Source organism: Ovis canadensis, chromosome 3 (assembly GCF_042477335.2).
Source record: "Ovis canadensis isolate MfBH-ARS-UI-01 breed Bighorn chromosome 3, ARS-UI_OviCan_v2, whole genome shotgun sequence".
In the NCBI taxonomy this organism is placed as follows: domain Eukaryota; kingdom Metazoa; phylum Chordata; class Mammalia; order Artiodactyla; family Bovidae; genus Ovis; species Ovis canadensis.
In genome coordinates, this window is record NC_091247.1 from 44816536 (window position 1) to 44837727 (window position 21192).

Sequence of the window (21192 nt, forward strand, 5' to 3'; positions counted from 1 at the left end):
ATGCACAGGCGTCTCTTAGCCGAGATGGGTTTTACAGAAAAGGCATCTGAGTAGAACATCCCTTGACATAACTCCCCTTTGGCCTCAAAGGAGCGTTTTCTGCACTTACGTGGTTAGGAGGTCTTCTGACTTCAGGAACGAGAAATATGTGTCCTGTGCAGGGTCTAGCCTCCTCCCTTAATTGCCCTACTTTTCTTGTCTTGGAGTTTTAGTAAATAGAGAATGAATCTCCAGTTGCTTTACCCTCAGGGGAGGGGATTCCTCCTACCTTAATAGGGATAGTGTTGAATCTGTAGTACCCAAAGGTTGTTTGGGTAGTTTTGGGTAGTATTGACATTGCCTATATTAAATCTTCCAATCAATGACCATGAGATGTGTTTCCATTTATTTGTCTTCTTTCATTTCTTTCAGCATTGTTGTTTCATTGAACATGTCTTTTGCTTTCTTAATTCCTAAGTATTCTTTTTGATGCCATTGTAAATGGCTTTGATTTTGTAATTTCCTTCTCAGATTCTTCATTGATGTGTTGAAACAGCTAATTTTTGCCATTGACTTTGTATCCTGTTACTTGGCTGAATTCATTTATTCAGATAGTTTTCTATTCTGGAGTGTTTACAGTTTTCTCCATGCAAGATTATATTTGCAAACAGATTATTTTATTTCTTCCTTTCCAATTTGGATGCCTTTTGTTTCATTTTCATACCTGATTGCTCTGGCTAGAACTTCCAGTATGTTGAATAGAAATGGTGAAAGTGGGCATGCTTACCTTGTTTCTAATTGTAGAGGGAAAGCTTTTAGTCTTGCACTATTGAGTATATTTGCTGTGGGTTTTCCATATACAACTTTTTTATTTGAAGTAGTTTCCTTCTATTTCTACTTTGTTGAGTGTTTTTATAATTCAAGAGTTTTGAAATTTGTCAAATACTTTTTCTGCATCAATTGAGATGATTATGTACTTTTTTCTTTATTACAGAAATGTGCATTACATCAGTCAAACAATCCTTGCATTCCAGTAATAAATCCTACTTTGTCCTGGTGTTATCCTTTTAATATTCTGTTGAATTCTGTTTGCTAGTGTTTTGTAAGGGTTTTTGCATCAATATTCATACAGATACTGGTCTGTAGTTTCCTTGTAGTATCTCTGCATGGCTTTATTATCAGAGTTATGCTAGCCTCATTGAATTTGTTAGGAAGTGTTCCCTTTTCTTCCATTTTGGGGAAGGATTAGTATTTTCTTCAATTTTGAGAAGGATTAGTATTAGTTCTTCAAATGTTTGGTGCATTAACCTTTGAATCTGTCAGGTCCAGGACTTTCCTTTGTTGGGAGATTTTATTATTGATTCAGTCTACTTACTAGTTATAGGTCTGTTCAGATTTTCTGTTTCTTCATGAATGAGTCTGGGTAGGTTTGTGTGTTTCTAGGCATTTGTCTGTTTCATTTAAGCGACCAATTTTTTGGTGTACAGTTATTCCCAGTAGTTTCTTATAGTATGTTTTATTTCTGAAGAGTTGGTAGTTATGTCCTCAGCTTCATTTTTGATTTTAGTAATTTGGTCTTTCCTCTTTTTTGTCAAAAAAACCCGACTTTTATTTTTATTGACTTTTTGTAATTATTTTCCTGTTCTTCATTCATTTACCTCTGTTCTAATCTTTATTATTTCTTCTCTTTGCTAGCTTTGGGTTTAGAGGGGTTTTGTTCTTTTTCTGGTTCCTTCAGTTGTAAAATTAAGTTATTGATTTGAAATGTATCTTGTGTTTTAATGTAAACGTTTATAGCTATAAATTCCCCCCAGCACTGCTTTTGCTGGAACCCATATGTTTTGGTGTGTTGTATCTTCATTTTCATTTGCCTTTAAGTATTTTCTAACTTTGGTTGTGATTTTTTCCTTTGAAATATTGTTTGTTTAAAGTGTATTGTTTCTACAATTTTTTTTGAATTTTCCAGTTTGACTCTTGTTACTGATTTCTGACTTTATTTTGTTGTGGCCAGAAAATATACTTTGTATGATCTACATCTTTTAAAGCCTTTTGAGATTTAATTTGTGGCATAATATATAGTGGGCCTTAGGAAATGTTCTGTGCATACTTGAAGAATGTATATGCCATTGTTGTTGGGTCCAGTGTTTTGTATATGTCTGTTAGATCTGGATGGTTTGTCGCATTTAGTTTTCAGTTTCTTGGTTATATTCTTTCTCGTTGTTCTAGCCATTATTGTGAATGGGATATTGAAGTCCTCAACCCTATTTTAGAAGTGTCCATTTCTCTCTTCAGTTCTGTCAATTCTTGCTTCATGTATTTTAATGGTGTGTCATTAAGTGTGTGAATGTTGATAATTGTATCTTCTTGTATTGAAGCTTTTATTAACATGTATTGTCTTTGACTCTTGTAACCTTTTTTGTTTTCAAGTATGTTCTGTCTGATGTTAGTATAACTGCCCCTGCTTTCTTACATTTACATTTAAAATAATTACTGATAAATAGAAGCTTTTGTCATTGAACTATGTTTTCTATAGCTCTTCCTATAGCTCTTTTTCACCTCTGCTTCTTACATTAGTCTTTTGTGTTTAATCAGTTTTTTATAAAAAAGTTTATTCCCTTTTCATTTCTTTTTGTGTACATTCTATTGTAGATTTCTTTGCGGTTATCATGAGGATTATATTTAATATCTTAAAAGTTATAACACTAATTTGAATTTATACCATCTTAACTTCAATAACATACAGAAACTCTGCTCCTTTACAGCTTTTTGTTGTTGGTGTCACAGAACTATATATATTGTGTGCCCCAAAACATAAACTTATAATTCTTTTAGCTGCATTAGTGGCCTAAATTATGTAGAAAACAGGATTTGGAATTACAAGTTATGGTAAAACTAGCTTTTATACTAATAAATGTTTTTGCTTTTTCTTTCAGTGTATTAGTGTCTTAAGTCATGTAGAAAACAAAGTACAGTTCCAGGCCATTTTTACATTAATAGTAGCTTTTATAATTACTCATGTGTTTACCTGTGTTAACATCTTTATCTCTCCATCTGGCTTTAAGTTGCTGTCTAACGTCCTTTCACTTCACCTAGCAGGACTCCGTTGAACTTTTCTTGTAGGACAGGTCTAGTGGTCATGAATACCTTCTACTTTTGTTTATCTGGAAATGTCTGAATTTCCCCTTCACTTTTGAAAGACAGTTTGGTTAGAAATAGGATTGTTGGGTGACAGTTTTCCCTTTATCATGTTGAATGTAACTGCTCACTGTCTTCTGGCCTCCAAAATTTCTGGTGAGAAGTCTGCATATAATCTTACTGAGGATCCCTTCAATATGATGACTCACTTGCTCCTTTTAAGATTCTCTCTTTTTAAAGTTTCATTATAATATGTCTCAGTCTTGGTCTTATGAATTCATTTCAGTTGGCATTTGTTGAATTTCATGGATGTTAATTTCATGTTTTTCTTTAAATTTGGGGAGTTTTCACTCATCATTTCTTCAGATATTCTCTGCCTTTGTCTCCCTGTCTTCTGCCTCTAGGCCTTCCATAATGCATTTATTAGTCGACTTGATGGTGTTCCATAGGTCCCTTAGACAGTGTTTACTTTTTTTAAAATCTTTTTTCTTTCTTTTTGTGAGCTTTAATAATTTCCATTGTCTGATTTTCAAGTTCAGTGATTCTTTCTTCTGCCTTCTTGCTGAAGTCTGCCTTTGACTCCACCTGCTGAATTTTCCTTGTAGTTACTATATTTTTCAGCATCATTATTTTTGATTTATTTTAGTTTGTCTTTTCATTTATTGATATTTCCATTTTGTTCACACATTGTTTTCTTGACTTTGTCTACATTTTTCTCTGATTCTTTGAGTATATTTAAGACTGTGGTTTTAAATTCATCTAGTTTATCTACCATTACGTCTTTCGGAGTGGTTTCTCTTGATTTATCTTTTTCTTGCTTTAAATGGGCCAAACTTTCCCTCTTTCTTTGTGTGCCTTGTGGTTTTTCATTGAACACTGGACATTTGACTCTAATAGTGTAACTCTGGAAATGAGATTGTCTGCCTTTCCCAGGATTTGCTGTTTTTGTATTTTGATTGTTGTGACCTGTCTATGTTGAAAATCAGATTGAGGTGTAAACTTAATGTCTATTCAGATTTTTTTTTGCACCTTTCTCTTGACATGTGTGGTCACTTTCTAATTTTTCTTGTATATCAGTGGTTTGTGAATATCCTAGTCTTTAATATCTAGTTCCTAAAAGAGGAAACGGGAAAAAATGTAAGAGGGGTGAAAAAGGGCACTGCCTCTTTAATTTTTAAAATTTATTTAGTTATTTGTGTTTGCTGAGTCTTTGTTGCTGCTTGTGGACTTTCTCTCGTTGTGTGAGCAGGGGCTACTTTTTCTTGACGTGCAGGGACTTCTCATTGAGGTGGTTTCTCTTTTTGCGGACCACAGGCTCTAGGTGCTTGGGCTTTGGTAGCTGTGGTGCATGGGGTTAGTTGCTCTGTGGCATGTGGAATCTTCCTGGAGCAGGGATTGAACCCATGTCCCCTGCACTGGCAGGCGGACTTTCATCCACTGTACCACCAGGGGTGTCTGGGGTATGTGTGTAAAATAAGTTGCTTCATTTGTGTCTGACTTTGTGTGACTGCATGGGCTATAGCCCACCAGGCTCCTCTGTCCATGGGATTTTCCAGGCAAGAATGCTGGAGTGGGTTGCCATGCCCTCCTCCAGGGGATCTTCCCAACCCAGTGATCATCCTGCGTCTCTTATGCCTCCTACGTTGGCAGGTGGATTCCTTACTACTAGTGCCACCTGGGAAGCCTGGGGCCCTGCCTCTTTATATCTTTGGGAAGTCACTTTAGCCAGAGGGGGAGGGGCTTGCATCAGTGAGAGAAGGTGCAGCAACAATGGCTGCCCACCTCTTTGTCTGCACCTCTGATCAGAAGGAGTAATCAGTGATCAGATCACAGATGCCCAATATTTGGAGGACAGAGTTCTTTTACTCCACCTAGCCCCCATAAGCTGTGTGCAAGTGGCTCCATGAACATGTACACAGCTGCCTGCTATGTGGCTAGGGGATGGGTAGCTGCTATTGACTAAAATTAACTGACACTGTATATTAAAAGTTTTCCCTGGCAGTTGGAAACCTTCGGGTGACTCCAGAGTTCTTGTATTAGACAGATTTGGCTAATGTAATTGTTATCCAAGTAGGGAGACAGATTTCTGGTGTCTCCTGCTCAGCCATTTTCCCAGCGTCCTCTTCACATAAATATTTTTAAGTTGGAGGTTTGTCCAGGGCTAAGGAATGACAGAGGATGAGATGGCTGGATGGCATCACCGACTCAATGGACATGAGTTTGGGTGAACTCCAGGAGTTGGTGATGGACAGGGAGGCCTGGCGTGTTGTGGTTCATGGGGTTGCAAAGAGTCGGACACGACTGAGTGATTGAACTGAACTGAACTGAACTGAACTGAACTGAAGGAGTGATCAGTTGACTTAGCTAATAAAAAGAAAAGTTTGGGTTTGTACTCTTTTTTAAATGCAGGAATAATGATACATATCTTGGAAATTATTTGGTTGGTTTGAATGACATACAAAACAGTTTTTGAAACTATTCTCAAGTAACTTCTAAAATGAATACAGAGTAATTTGAAGATGATTATTATATTCACTTTAGTGAGTCTTAAACATAGAATTTCCAAAGTCAAATTTAGTCATGAAAGAAATTAAGGTGCTTATAATTTTACTTAAAATGTGATCACAATGAATAATGATTTTGGTTATTTATTATTATTATTATTATTATTATTAATTTATTTTATTTGGCCAGGCTGCATGGCATGCAGTATCTTAGTTCCCTGACCAGGGATTGAATCCCTCTTGTCTGCATTGGGAGCATGGAGTCTTAGCCGCTGGACTGCCAGGGAAGTCCCACTATTTTATTATTTCATACACACATAATTTACATACATGCCAACATATTTAAAGTATTTGGCTTGATTTTCAGGAATTATAAAGCACAGAATATTTTAACAAGATGAAAGTTATGGTCATGTGAATGTCATGTAATCAAGTTGCCACGAGTAGTCAAGAAGTAGAATGGACTGGAGTCGGCTACTGGCACCTCGTCTTTCAATTTCATGTAAGACAAGATACAATATTACCTATCACAATTCTATTTTTTATTGAAGTATAGACAATTTACAATGTTTTTAGCTTCTGGTATACAGCAAAATGATTCTTTTTCAGATTCTTTTCCACTATAGTTACTACAAGATATTGAATATAGTTTCTTGTTCTATAGATTAGGACCTTGTTGTTGATCTATTTTATATATAGTGGTTTGTATCTGCAAATCCCAAACTCCTAATTTATCTCTTCTTCCCTCCCTTCCCTTTTGGTAACCATAAGTTTTTTTCCTACCTCTGTGACTCTGGTTTTGTAAATAAGTTCATTTATATAATTTTTAGATTCCACATGTAAATTATATCATATTTTTTCTTTCTATGACTTACTTCACTGCATATGATCATCTCTAGGTCCAGTCCTGTTGCATGTTGCTGCCAGTGGCGTTGTTTCACTTTTATGGCTAATATTCCATTGTATGTATATCTATATCACATCTTCTTTATTCATTCACCTGATGATTGACGTTTAAGTTGACTTCATGTCTTGCCTATTGTAAATAGTTGTGCTGTGAACATTGGGGTGAATGTATCTTTTTGAAGTAGAATTTTCTCTGTATATAGAATTTTCTCAGGAGTGGGATTGCAGGATCATATGGTAACTCTATTTTTAGTTTTTTAAGGCATCTCCATATTGTTCTCCATAGTGGCTCCACCAGTTTACATTCCTGCCAGCAGTGTAGGATGGTTCCTTTTTTCCCATACCCTCTCCAGCATTTATCATTTGTAGACTTTTTGATGATAGCTGTTTTGACTGTTATGAAGTGATACCTCATTATAGTTTTGATTTTGGATTTCTCTATTAGCCATGGTGAACATCTTTTCATGTGCTTTTTGGCCATCTGTAGGTCTTCTTTGGAGAAATGTCTGTTTATATACTCTGCCTAGTTTTTGATTGTTGTTGTTGTTATTGAGCTGTATGAGCTATTTGAATATGTTGGAAATTAAGCCCTTGTTGGTTGTATAATTTGCAAATATTCTTCCCATTCTGTAGATTGTCTTTTTATTTTGTTTATGGTTTTCTTTTCTTCTAAGACTTTTGATTATATCCTACTTGTTTATTTTGCTTTTTTTTTCTGTTGCCTTGGGAGAATGACCTAAGAAATGATTGCTACATTGTATGTCAGAGAATGTTTTGCCTCTCTTCTCTTCTAGAAGTTTTGTGGTGTAGTGTCTTACATTTACATTTTGAAGCCATTTTGAGTTCATTTCTGTGTATGATGTGAGAGTGTTCTAACTTCACTGATTTACATGCAGTTGATCAGCTTTCCCAGCGATGCTTGTTGAACAGACTTTTTCCCTTCATTGTATATTCTTGTCTCTTTTGTCAAAGATTAATTGACTGTAGGTGTGTGGGTTTATCTCTGGGCTCCCTATGTTGTTCCATTTACTCTCAGGATTCCCTTTGATAATTGTTCCCAGGAGTAGGAGTTAGCTAACCTGGAGTTTTTTTCCTTTAAGTAAGAGGAGTAAAGTTTATTGGTTTTAACTCTACTACCTAGCTCTATGACCCTACATAAGTGTCTTGGTTTCTTTTAATTGATACAATGGGGTAGTAACACAGCATGACCATAAAGTCTAGAAACATAGTGCAACAATTCTCCTCTTATAGAAATCCAATTAAATCAGGAGGTGTATAAGAATGTTCATAAGCACTGCTTCTAACTCTAAGCATCCATTTGTCTGTCAATGAGAGAATGTTGAAAATGAATGGACCGTAACAACACATGTGAACATAACTGGATATAAAAAATATAATGTTGAGTGGAAAAAAGTAAATCATAACACATAAAATATCCTAATTTCAAAACTTGAATATGTAAAGATCCTATTATTTAGAGTTTCATAATAAACTGGAAAATTCTGAAAGAGATGGGAATACCAGACCACCTGACTTGCCTCTTGAGAAACCTGTATGCGGTCAGGAAGCAACAGTTAGAACTGCACATGGAACAACAGACTGGTTTCCAAATAGGAAAAGGAGGACGTCAAGGCTGTATATTGTTACCCTGCTTATTTAACTTCTGTACAGAGTACATCATGAGAAACGCTGGGCTGGAGGAAGTACAAGCTGGAATCAAGATTGCCAGGAGAAATATCAATAACAGATATGCAGATGACAGCACCGTTATGGCAGAAAGCTAACAAGAACTAAAGAGCCTCTTGATGAAAGTGAAAGAGGAGAGTGAAAAAGTTGGCTTAAAACTCAACATTCATAAAACTAAGATCATGGCATCCAGTCCCACCACTTCATGGCAAATAGATGGGGAAGCAGTGGCTGACTTTATTTTGGGGTGCTCCAAAATCACTGCAGATGATGATTGCAGCCATGAAATTAAAAGACGCTTACTCCTTGGAAAGAAAGTTATGACCAACCTAGACAGCATATTAAAAAGCAGAGACATTACTTTGCCAACAAAGGTCTGTGTAGTCAAGGCTATGGTTTCTCCAGTGGTCACATATGGATGTGAGAGTTGGACTGTGAAGAAAGCTGCGTGCTGAAGAATCGATGCTTTTGAACTGTGGTGTTGGAGAAGACTCTTGAGAGTCCCTTGGACTGCAACGATATCCAGCCAGTCCATCCTAAAGGAAATCAGTCCTGAGCATTCATTGGAAGGACTGATGCTGAAGCTGAAACTCCAATACTTTGGCCACCTGATGCAAAGAACTGACTCATTTGAGAAGACCCTGATGCTGGGAAAGATTGAAGGCAGGTGGAGAAGGGGACGTCAGAGGATCAGATGGTTGGATGGCATCACCGACTTAATGGACAGGAGTTTGGGTAAACTCCAGGAGTTGGTGATGGACAGGGAGGCCTGGTGTGCTATAGTCCATTGGGTCGTAAAGAGTTGGACAGGACTGAACGACTGAACTGAGCTGATACATTTCCCCTCATCCTGTACCGTACCTTCTCTCTCCTAACACAGCTTCATATGTCTGCCAGTCCGGTTTTTACTTTGTACTTTTTATTTATTCATTTATTTATTGCCTGCCAGTCTAGTTTTTTGTTTCTACTATTTATGTGTTTATTGGCCACATCATGCAGGAATTTAGTTTCCTGATCAGGGATCAAACCATGCCCCCTGCAGTGGAAGCACAGAGTATTAACTACTGGACTGCCAGGGAAATCCCAGCTCCTCCCTTTTTTTTTTTTCTTTTTTTTCAGTAAAGGAATTGCAAATGCTTGGTCCCCTGATTATCTGTAACTTCTGTCCATCTTGACTACAAATTGTGTATTACTGGACCTCCTCTCCCTTGAATTAATTGTTTTTTTTAGAACAGCTCATGGAACTCAGGGAAACAGCTACTTATGTGTACCAGTTTTATTATATAATAAAGGATGCAATAAAGAACACAGATAGCCAGATGAAGAGATACATAGGGCAAGGTCTGAGAGGGTCCTGAGTACAGGAACTTGTCTCTGTGGAATTGGGGAGCATCACTCTTCTGGTACCTAGCTAGATGTGTTCACTAGCACAGTCTGGAAGCTCTCCAAATCCCATAATACTTGGATTTTTATGGCGGTTTTGTCTTATAGGTATGATCAGTTGTTAACTTAATTTCCAGCTCCTTTCCTCTGTTTATTGAGTAGGGAGTGGGAACGGAAATTCCAAACTTCTAATTATATTTTGGTCTCTCTGGTGACCAGCCCAATCCAAAAGCCATCCAGAAGCCTTCTCAGGGTTGCCTCATCAGAGCAAAAGACACTTCTGTCTTCCAGAAAATTCCAAGGGATTTCAGAGTCCTCTTTCAGGAACTGTGGTCAGAGATCAAATATGCAAATAAAAGGTGCTCTTAGTGCTCTTATCACTTAGGAAATTTAAGAGTTTTAGGAGCTTTGTGCTGGAAACTGGGGTCAAAGACTAGCTATGAGAATAAAAAGATTCTCCTAGCACCCCTGTTTATAAGGCTATTAGGAGCTCTGTGTCAGAATTTGGGGCAGAGACAAGTGTAATAAGCTGACTTCTTTTTAAATCTTTCAGCTTTTCTTCCTGCTCTAAACTGTCTGATGTATCCATAGTTCCTCAGAGAGAGACACAGAGACTCAGAGGATTAGATTGACCTCGGAGATTTTAACTATTTTGTTTGAGCAGTGTTTCCTCTACCAAACCTGTCCCCCTGCTTCCCCTCAGCTGGTGTAGATAGTATGCTTAGCAATCTCCAGTCTGTGTCAGTGCCCATTCCCAGCCCAATATGTGGTGGTGACGGTGACGATGACGGTGGCGGGGGGCAGTTGAAGAGGAATTATTCAAAACACATGTTGTTCTTTTCATGGCATATCCTGTGACTAGCTCTTCTTGGAGTAGGTTTGGTAGAACAGGCAGTTTCCCTAAGTGGCTACTGTGGACATCATCGGCAGTATGTATCTGCATCCTGATTTTGTCATCCTGCTAGATTAGAGCTCTGGTCTGTCTGTAGGCAGTGTAAGCTAAGTAATTCATTTTCTGAGCTCTTTTTAGAATATTAATATTGTGATATTTGTTTTATTTTAAATCATGGTCATGCTAAAAATTAATATAAAACTGGGACAAGGATTTTCAGTAATTTAATACCTTGTATTATTCTTGAAAAATATTGTGAAACCATGACTCTTAGTTAAGTCTGCCTTACTAATTTGGCCTGATTAAGAGGTATAAATTACCAGTGTATTTCCTTACATTCTTCAGTTCTTATGGCATCGTCATTTAGTGTGTTCCTTAAAAAGAGTTATTTAGCACTTCTGTGAATATCTGTGTAGACTGGATTGTTTGCAGTTAGCATTTTTCAGAAGCTAAAACCAGACTTCCCACAATGTACAATTTGCTTTTGAAAATTTTCTACGTTGAGTATCACTTGTTCCTGTGTACTTGTTATTTAATGTGACTGAAATATTAATAACTGTTTAAAGTGCAGTATTTCAGTTAATTCCATGTATAATTAAAAAATTTAAATACATTAACATTTCACAACATAGTCTGTGACTGGGATTAGGACTGTTTGTATTTGCTGTTCAAATACTCAGTATAATAGTTGATATTTGGATAAAATGCTATTTTTATATCAAGTATATTTATTTTAAATTGTAGAGGGAATATGCTAGAGAGCTTGAAAAATTTGTATTTAACATAAAATTATTTGATTCTTCAGAGATTTTAAAAAGAACAGTTTTGGGGAATCTCACAGGCTTATATGACTATTAGATTTAGCAGGTTGGCATCCTTTAATGATATGTTTCTTTTTCTGTCATACATAAAACATTTGATCTCTTGGTCGTGCTTGAAATGGGATAAAGGGAGGGAATAGTGAGATGAGATAGCCTCTCAGTTCTTTTCTAGAGAGTGTAAAACTATCCCATCTCCCTTAAGCAGACTCTCCTCAAATGATTAGCTTTATTTCATAAGAGGAAATGCATCTTTATTTTAAAATACAATACTTTCCTTGTACATTATGTGAATTAAGTGCGTTGACATTTAAAAAGCTGTCTAACTGAACCAACTATTTACAACAAGCCCAGGCCAGTCAGAACTACTTTGGGAAGGGCATATAGACTTACTGATTTGAAACTACTACAAGGCAAGATTATTCTAGAGACATGAAGTCTGGGTTTTGGCTTCAGGAAATATCACTTTGGAAATTACTCTCTAGGTAGGATTAAATGTAAAGTGAAATATGCATCTATGAATTGTTTCATATTAAATAGAACTCATTGCCAGTGGAATTTTTAAAAAGCATTTTAATTATCATTATTTCAGATTACTTTAAGAATGTTTGAAACTGAGTTGTAGGGCTACCTTACAGTGAAGGCTTTAAAAGAACATGGCCTTTTCTGGTGAAACATTGATTTTATTATTGTAAGTCTATTATGAGAAAGCTATTAACTAGTGGATATTTAAGCTATCTTTAGTTGAAAAAATAGAATTACCTAGTCATATGCATGTTAAAAAATAAACTCTTGATGCCAGACTATGAATTGTGCTCTTCATTGTAATAAACAACTAGGTAAAGAGTTAAAATATGGGAGTATATGATCATGACTTTTATACACATATAAATGAACTTATGTCAAAGATTTTTTTAAACTCTTGTTGCTGTTTAGTCGCTAAGTTGTGTCTGACTCTTATGCAACCCCATGAACTGTGGCCCGTCAGGCTCCTCTGTCCATGGGGTTTCCCAGGCAAGAGTGCTGGAGTGGATTGCCATTTCCTTCTCCAGGGGATCTTTCCGACTGAGCCACTCGGGGAGCCCTTATTTAACTCATTAGTTATAATATTGTTGCCAGTTCAAAGTAGACATATTTATAGTCAAATGAGTAATGCTGAAATGAATTTACAAGCACATGCAGAATAGGCAAAGCTGATTAGTGTCCACTGGGTAATGATCACGACCAGTTTGCATTTCTGTGGCAAGAAATCACTTCTTTTATTCTGTATATCAGTTTTCTACAAGTTAACTTTCTCCCTCTACAGAGTTATAAAGAAGGCCTATCCAAGGGGAATTCTCTGGTGGTCCAGTGGTTAGGACCCAGTGCTTTCACTGCAGTGACCCCAGGTTCTGTTCCTGATTAGGGAACTACAATCCTGCAAGCTGTGCAGGGCAGGCCTCCTGCAAAAAGCCTAGTCTGTGAAATACAAGTGGCCTCCCCAGTCAAGGCACTGATTAAGTTTAAGTCTTTCACAGCTTTACTCTACTGTTCATATTAACTTGATTTTAATAGTCACAAGAGAGCAATTGTTTCCTGTCCATCCACTTATTTTAGTTATGTAAATTCTGTGAGGGCAGGCACCCCAAAATGCATTCGTCTATAAAGCAATAAAATGATGATCTGGGTGTAAATACAAAAGCTGAATGGTGAAAACCTGTGTCCTGGTTCAGACAGTAGAAGAAAAGAGGGTTTTATAAATCTAATCTTATTTTAATTGTATTGGAGGAACCAGTTATTTGAAGGAAGCCAGCAGTGAATACTTTTGAAAAATCAAGAATCCTCTTCTAATGAAATTAATTCCTCCTTGCCTTATTTGTTTTATAAATGAGAGCTTTGTGTTTTCTATTTTAAGTTGGGTATAACTTTAACTCCAAAATAATTAGAGGTACTGAACCATGAAAGAACCAAGCATGACATATTATTTTTACAAAATCCTTATAGTGTATGATTTTGCTCTGATGTTTTGCCCTTCACCAATAATTTATACTTTCTGTTTTATAATTAATAATAATATATCAGAACTAACTTGCAGTTGCATATCCTTTCTCGTTCTGGGGGAATACCAAGTGCGTGGTGATGTGGGCTCTACCTTTCCACTCCTGGCAGTTAGACTGTGAACCAGACACAAACTTCTAAGGGAGTGGGAGATGTTAAATTAGGGCTTTCCTGATGGCTCAGTATTAAAGAATCCACCTGCAATGCAGGAACAAAGGTTTGATCCCTAGGTTGGGAAGATCCCCTGAACAAGGAAATGGCAACCCATGCTAGCATTCTTGCCTGGGAGATCCCATGGACAAAGGAGCCTACTAGTGGGCCACAGTCCATAGGGCTGCAAAGAATCAGACGTGACTTAGCGACTAAAAACAACACAAACAGGATGTTAGATTAGATGACTCGGGAACAATTGAGAGTTTGGCAGTATGGGGTGGAGAGTGGGGGAGAGTATTCCATGGGTTTCAAGGGTTATGGGACCTGAGTTCCATAGCATTTTCATCATACCTTGTCTCCTTTGGTTTCTCTGGAGTCTGATTTTCTAGGCTTCCATTGACTCTGTGAACCACCTGATTTTCTTGCACTGTTTCATTTCTGCTGAAATTAACTGGAGTTGTTTTCTGTTGTTTATAAAGCAAACAAATAAGAACCAAAACAAAAATCTAACTAGTAAAAGAAACAACCAAATACAGGGTTATGTCTCTAGGTATAACGATCATTATCAAGTGTACAAAGATCGAAGTGAAGTGTACATATTTTATGTGGGAAAAATAACAGTGCTGAAATAATTTAGGTTGCTGAATTATAACCTAATATACCATATGAGTCAGTTTATGGAATAATAGTGATAGCCACGAATATTATCATTTTGAAGTTTTGTAATCCATCTTTTACCTATAGTCACATGTCCAGGAATAGCCTTTCAATGTTTAAAACTTTTCTAGCATCTTAAAATATGAGCTGCTTCTGGTAATAGTGAAGTAGCTCATATCGAACTAATCTTCCTGCAGAAAAATATTATAAATTCTGGACAAAATACAAAACCGCTGTGGTTCTCTGAAGGCACTGGAGAATGACCATAGCAGGAAGAAACTGAAGAGTCAACACTTGGAAAGAGAGAATAACATGACATAAATGAAAATGAGATTTTGTTGCCAGCAGACTTGCACTACAGGAAATGCTGAGGGGAGTTCCACAGGCTGAAGGGAAATGATGCCAAATGGAAACTTGGATCTTTGGAGGAATGAAGAGGACCAGAAATGGAAAATAATGTTTATAAGTATATTTATTTTCCCCAATTTCTTTAAAATACATATGACTGTGTAGGTGAAAATTATAACATTGTATTGTGATATTTATATCATGTGTAAATGTAATACATACAATGATTGAAGCATAATGTTGAGAGAAGGCAATTGCAAGATTCTTGCATTTAATATGAAGTGGTACAATATTAACTCTCAGTAGACTGTGAAAGTAACAATGTATATTATTATCCTCAGAACAGCCCTGAGGTACTGCTAAAATATGAATGAGATCAGCAGTTTTCAGTATCCTGCCATATAGCCAAATGTAAATTTCAAAGAGTTACAAATTTATGTAACTGATTAGATATTCAGACATCAGATCATTTTTAAATGGTAGAGTTGAAAATACCAGTAGCCTGTAAAATGTACTGAAATAATGTAGGATTCTCTGATAAATAATAGTGAGTGCTATGGGTCAAACATTGTGTTACATTCATTTGTTCATTACAGCAACTTAATTGGGTAAGTTATTATTGTCCCTTGTTATCATGAGAAAACCAGGGCATGGTGATGTTAAATAATTTATCTAAGGTTTCATAGCTAGTAAGCAGCAGAGCCAAGATTTGAACCCAGGATGCCTGACTTTAGGGCTTGTGCTCCTTACTTTTGTATTATACTTCCTCAGAATATGCAACCTTAATTAAGCCTAATTAATGTCCTGCCATTTCAATATTCTATGTCTCAATGGAAATTTTCTGATCTTTAGGCATTTCTCCAAGTTTTTTTCTTTTTAGTTATTTAATTATTCGCTCAATTTTTAGCATCACAGTATGCCTTTCATTGATCAGTTAGTTCAGTTCAGTTCAGTTCAGTCACTCAGTCATGTCTGACTCTTTGTGACCCCATGAACCGCAGCACACCAGGCCTCCCTGTCCATCACCAACTCCTGTAGTTTACCCAAACCCATGTCCATTAAGTTGGTGATGCCATCCAACCATCTCATCCTCTGTTGTCCCCTTCTGCTCCTACCTTCAATCTTTCCCAACATCAGGGTCTTTTCAAATGAGTCAGCTCTTTGCATCAAGTGGCCAAAATATTGGAGTTTCAGCTTCAATATCAGTCCTTCCAATGAACACCCAGGACTGATCTCCTTTAGGATGGACTGGTTGGATCTTCTTGCAGTCCAAGGGACTCTCAAGAGTCTTCTCCAACACCACAGTTCAAAAGCATTAATTCTTCGGTGCTCAGCTTTCTTTATAGCCCAACTCTCACATCCATAGATGATTACTGGAAAAACCATAGCCCTGACTAGATGGACCTTTGTTGGCAAAGTAATGTCTCTGCTTTTTAATATGCTGTCTAGTTTGGTCATAACTTTCCTTCCAAGGAGTAAGCGTCTTTTAATTTCATGGCTGCAGTCATCATCTGCAATGATTTTGGAGCACCAAAAAATAGTCAGCCACTCTTTCCACTGTTTCCCCATCTATTTGCCATGAAGTGGTGGGACTGGATGCCATGATCTTAGTTTTCTGAATGTTGAACTTTAAGCCAACTTTTTCACTCTCCTCTTTCACTTTCATCAAGAGGCTATTTAGTTCTTGTTAGCTTTCTGCCATAAGGGTGCTGTCATCTGAGGTTATTGATATTTCTCCTGGCAATCTTGATTCCAGCTTGTGCTTCCTCCAGCCCAGCGTTTCTCATGATGTACTCTGTGTATAAGTTAAATAAGCAGGGTGACAATATATAGCCTTGATGTCCTCCTTTTCCTATTTGGAACCAGTCTGCTATTCCATGTCCAGTTCTAACTGTTGCTTCCTGACCTGTATATATGTTTCTCAAGAGGCAGGTCAGGTGGTCTGGTATTCCCATCTCTTTCAGAATTTTCCACAGTTTATTGTGATCCACACAGTCAAAGGTTTTGGTATAGTCAATAAAGCAGAAATAGATGTTTTTCTGGAACTCTCTTGCTTTTTCGATGATCCAGTGGATGTTGGCAATTTGTTCTGTGGTTTCTGTGGTTCCTCTGCCTTTTCTAAAACCAGCTTGAACATCTGGAAGTTCACGGTTCACGTATTGCTGAAGCCTGGCTTGGAGAATTTTGAGCATCACTTTACTAGTGTGTGCTGCTGCTGCTGCTGCGTCGCTTCAGTGGTGTCCGACTCTGTGCGACCCCATGGACTGCAGCCTGCCAGGCTCCTCCATCCATGGGATTTTCCAGGCAAGAGTACTGGAATGGGGTGCCATTGCCTTCTCCTTACTAGCGTGTGAGATGAGTGCAATTGTGCGGTAGTTTGAACATTCTTTGGCATCGCTTTTCTTTGGGATTGGAATATTGATCAGTTAGGTCATCATTAATTTGGTCCTTGTTGTTTGTGCTTGATATTCTCCTAAACAACTGTTTTTTGGGGGTGAGGAAGAAAATCATCTCTGTCTCTAGGGAGTGCAAGTTATTTTGTTCGTTATGGTCTTCTGAATATTCTAAATGACTAAATTTTTCTATATGACTGTGACTAAGTTTGGTATTTTATGTAAGAAAAGAGTATATCTAAAGTCTTAAAGGTATAGTTTTAAGCTTTAATGACTTCAAAATTATAAATGTACAGACTTGGGAATAAATCATTTTGAAAATTTAATTATTCAAATTTATTTTATAATTGCATATCTTTGTGAATTTTGAATAATAATTTTTTGTTTGTTTTAGTCCTTTAGATTGAAGATGGCAAGCTTTGAAGTAAAAGTTAACGGTGTCTTTTGTTAGTTGAGATCAAGTTCATAATGACAGTAAAAAAATATTCACTTCCTGTTATAAGAAGGAGGCTTCCCACAGACACTGATTTACAACTGGATGAAAAAGTTAGGGACAGTGGGCTTAGTTTACAACAAGCCCAGATCTGGGAGATGCCGGCAGTCCAGAAATTGTGGATAAAATTGAGACAATGTTGGCATAGAGTCCTCAAAATATGCACTGCAGATTTGCTGAATAAAATATTCCCCAAACCACAGGAGATAGAATTCTGACAGTGAAACTCCAAAGCATGCCTACCTGTTCAAATGCTATGAGAAGATTACTGTACTTCTGTCAGCTAATGAAGTGAAAAATTGAAAATTCCAATTATATTCTAGAAAGGTTGACTTTTCTGATGGAGCACCTTTTCATCTAAGTGACAGTATTATTTATCACGTGTTAGTTACTGTGTTCAGTGTACAGAAAAGCCTCAGGAACTTTGGCAACACAAGAATCTACAAAAGTTGGCATTTGTTGTACCATTAAGAAGTCTTGAATTATTGACCTTCCCTATTTTATAGAGATAATAATCCACATACCATAAAATTTACCCTTTTAAAGTATATAATTCAGTGAATTTTAATATACTTAGAGTTTGCAGCCATCACCACTGTCTAATGTAGAACATTTTTATCAGCCCCAAAAGAAATCCTATGTACATTAGTAGCCACTTCTCATTTCTCCCTCCTTCTAGCCCTTGGCAAGTAGTCTTTTTGTCTCCATGGATTTGTCCAGTTTATACATTTCATGTATAAGAGAGTCTGCAATATGTGGCCTTTTGTGTCTTCTGATCCTTTCTTTTTGAAGACTCTATAAGATAAATCTTACTTAGCAATGCTTTAGAATGTTTTAATTTCCACATTGCAGTGATTATTCTATTATACCATTTTTCAAAAAGACAAATAATACCCATTGTTATGCTTGTGTGCATGCCATTTATTTATTTTAATTTTGCTGAAATTTAATTGTAGTGTTATATTGCCTTCTGCTATATAGCAAAGTGACTTGTATGACACTTTCTCAGACTAGTGGGCCAGTAGAGGGGAGGTCATCTTCCTTGCCCTCTTCATTACCTGTAGGGTTTTTTGTGAGGTCATGTCAGAACTGTTATAATGCAATAAAACCTTTTTCTTTGCATGATCTTAAGACTACAATTACAAACGCTGTTCTTTTAATCAGTGAACCAGCTGTGGGCTATATGTAAGGATGTATGTATGTATGTATGTATGTATGTGAGTGTATACCTACAAGTGTTTTCCTGGCTTTGATCTCTGAGAGGGCCTAGAAATAGTGACAGTCTAGTAGCAGTGGTTGAACTGAGAAGAAGCTCCAAAGCACTTCCCAAGCCAAACTTGCACCAGAAAAGGGTCACAGTCACTGTTTGGTGGTCTGCTAGTCACCACTACAGCTTTCATAATCCCAGCAAAACCATTACATATAAGAAGTATACTCAGCAAAATGATGAGATGCACTGGAAACTGCAGTGCCTGCAGCCAGCAGGTCAACAGAAAGGGCCCGGTTCTTCTCCATGACAATACCCGACTGCACGTCGTACAACCAATGCTTCAGAAGTTGAGGGAATTGGGTTCTGAGTTTGGCCCCATCTGCCATATTCACCTGACCTCTTGCCAACCAAATACTATTTCTTCAAGCATGTTGACAACTTTTTGTAGGGCAAACACTTTCACAACCAGCAGGAGGCAGAAAAATGCTTTCCAAGAGTTCATCAAATCCCAAAGCACGGATTATTTATACCACAGGAATAAACCAGTTTATTTCTCATTGGCAAAGATGTATTGATTGTAATAGTTCCTATTTTGATTAATAAAGGTGTGTTTGAGCCTAGTTATAATGATTTAAAATTCACGGTCCAAAACTGCAGTTACTTTGGTACCAACCTAATAATTTCAAATGTTCAGAGAAAATGTGTGTGTCTGAAAGAATGTAAATTTTATGCAGCTGTTGGATTGAAGGTGTGTGAGAGTCTTTGTGCGCTTCCTGCAGCTTTTCTATTAAAGTTGTTTCACAGTACCGTTGTTTTTTTTTTGAAAGAAAAAGTTCTCTTCTAAATTGACTACCAATTACCAAGTTCACATTGGATGCTCTATTTACTCAGAAAATTTTTTTTTTTTTAAATGATCAGATTGGGAGTTCCCTGTGGGTCCAGTGGTTACGACACTGCACACTTTGGCTTCAGTAGGGGTGAGTTTTATCCATCCTTGGTTGGGGAACTAAGATCCCACATGCTTTGTCATGTGGCCAAAAAAAAAAATGTTTAAAATGATCAGACTGATACAAAAATGAATTTGAGTGTTTATACAAAATAGGTGAGTGGAAAATTATGCCTTAAATATTGAAGGTTGACATGGGACTTCTGATTTTTTTTCTTAAATCTTAAAATACACTATACAGTATATAAATAATTTCTAAACAGGGATGCATTAAGGAAAACTAGCATCCACAAGGACAAAACACCCCAGGCATTCATCCCCTGACCTAACAAAATGACAGACCTTGAAGTGACTTCAAAGCTGCAGAAATAACTGGCTCTGACATGTACCAAGATGGGGGAAATACATCCCACAACCTTGAAATAAATGCTTAGTCTTTGAAGAGAACAAAAGAAAAAGTAGTTTCATATTTCATAAATAGAATTTAAAAGTTGAAGAGTTCACAGTATTCATTTGTCATTTTGTTATTAGTTTGGAAAAGCTGGTAAAGTTAAATCAAGCTTATTCTTATATCCATCCTTTCTCTCTTTGGTGTTTTAGGGGAACCAGAAGCATTTAAAATATTAATTTCTTTCCCCAAGTGTCAGTGGAGGACTGTTGAATGCTTTCATTTCAATGCTCTTAGATCCAAGCAGGTTAAATTTCATTTCATACATCTTAGTTTGGAATTCACAGTCTTCTATAGTTTAGTGATAGCCTTTCTAACTTCCCTCTTCACCACCTTGTAGAAATCATCTCTAGAACACACTCTTATTTATTTTATTCTAAAGAAAAATCTTTGGCCCTAATTATATGTGATTTTTCTCACTACTATTTTCTGAATGGTCATTACTCACCTGAAAAATATTTTGTCAGTTCCATTTCTTCCTTGAAGTTATTTCTAAACATTATTGTTCTACAGTGAGTTCTCATGTTAAATTTTATAGCTTGTTTATTGAAACCTTTCCTTTGACATTTAATCATATATTTCCTATTAAATCATCTGCATTTTTGTTTTATTGTTTGTGTCTATACTGTCTTCTCAACTAATTTGGTAAACACCCAGTGAGGACATACTATGTTTATACCTCATAATCTTCTAAAGAACACCTAGCTGTTTTTTGTTGTTATTGAGTTTCTTTTTAATGTACTTAGTTAGTTCAGTTGCTCAGTCATGTTCGACTCTTTGCGACCACATGGACTGCAGCATGCGGGGCCTCCTTGTCCATCACAAACTCAAACTCATGTCCATTGAGTCACTGATGCCATCCAACCATCTGATCCTCTGACTTCCTCTTCTCCTCCTGCCCTCAAATATCCCAGCATCAGGATCTTTTCAGATGAGTCAGCTCTTCGTACCAGGTGGGCAAAAATATTGGAGTTTCAGCTTAAAATCAGTCCGACCAGTGAATATTCAGGACTGATTTCCTTTAGGAAGGACTGGTTGGATCTCCTTGCTGTCCAAAGGACTCTCAAGAGTCTTCTCCAATACCACAGTTCAAAAGCATCAATTCTTCAGTGCTCAGCTTTCTTGATAGTCCAACTCTCACATCCATAGATGACTACTGGAAAAACCATAGCCTTGACTAGACAGACCTTTGTTGGCAAAGTAA

General features: G+C 36.9%; 1 protein-coding gene across 12 annotated transcripts in view; it reads left to right on the forward strand.

Annotated features, from left to right (window-relative positions):
- WDPCP (WD repeat containing planar cell polarity effector) overlaps nt 1-21192 on the forward strand; it is a 604312-nt gene that overhangs the window by 136148 nt on the left and 446972 nt on the right. The window contains exon 1 of one of the 12 annotated variants that reach the window (XM_069583046.1): nt 5991-6120. The exons of 10 other annotated variants lie outside the window; for them this stretch is intronic. In XM_069583046.1, the coding sequence (XP_069439147.1) occupies nt 6037-6120 (84 nt within the window). In that variant the 5' untranslated portion in view covers nt 5991-6036. Of the gene's footprint in view, nt 1-5990; nt 6121-21192 lie in introns of those variants that run through there. One more of the 12 variants, XM_069583048.1, reaches the window with a different exon arrangement.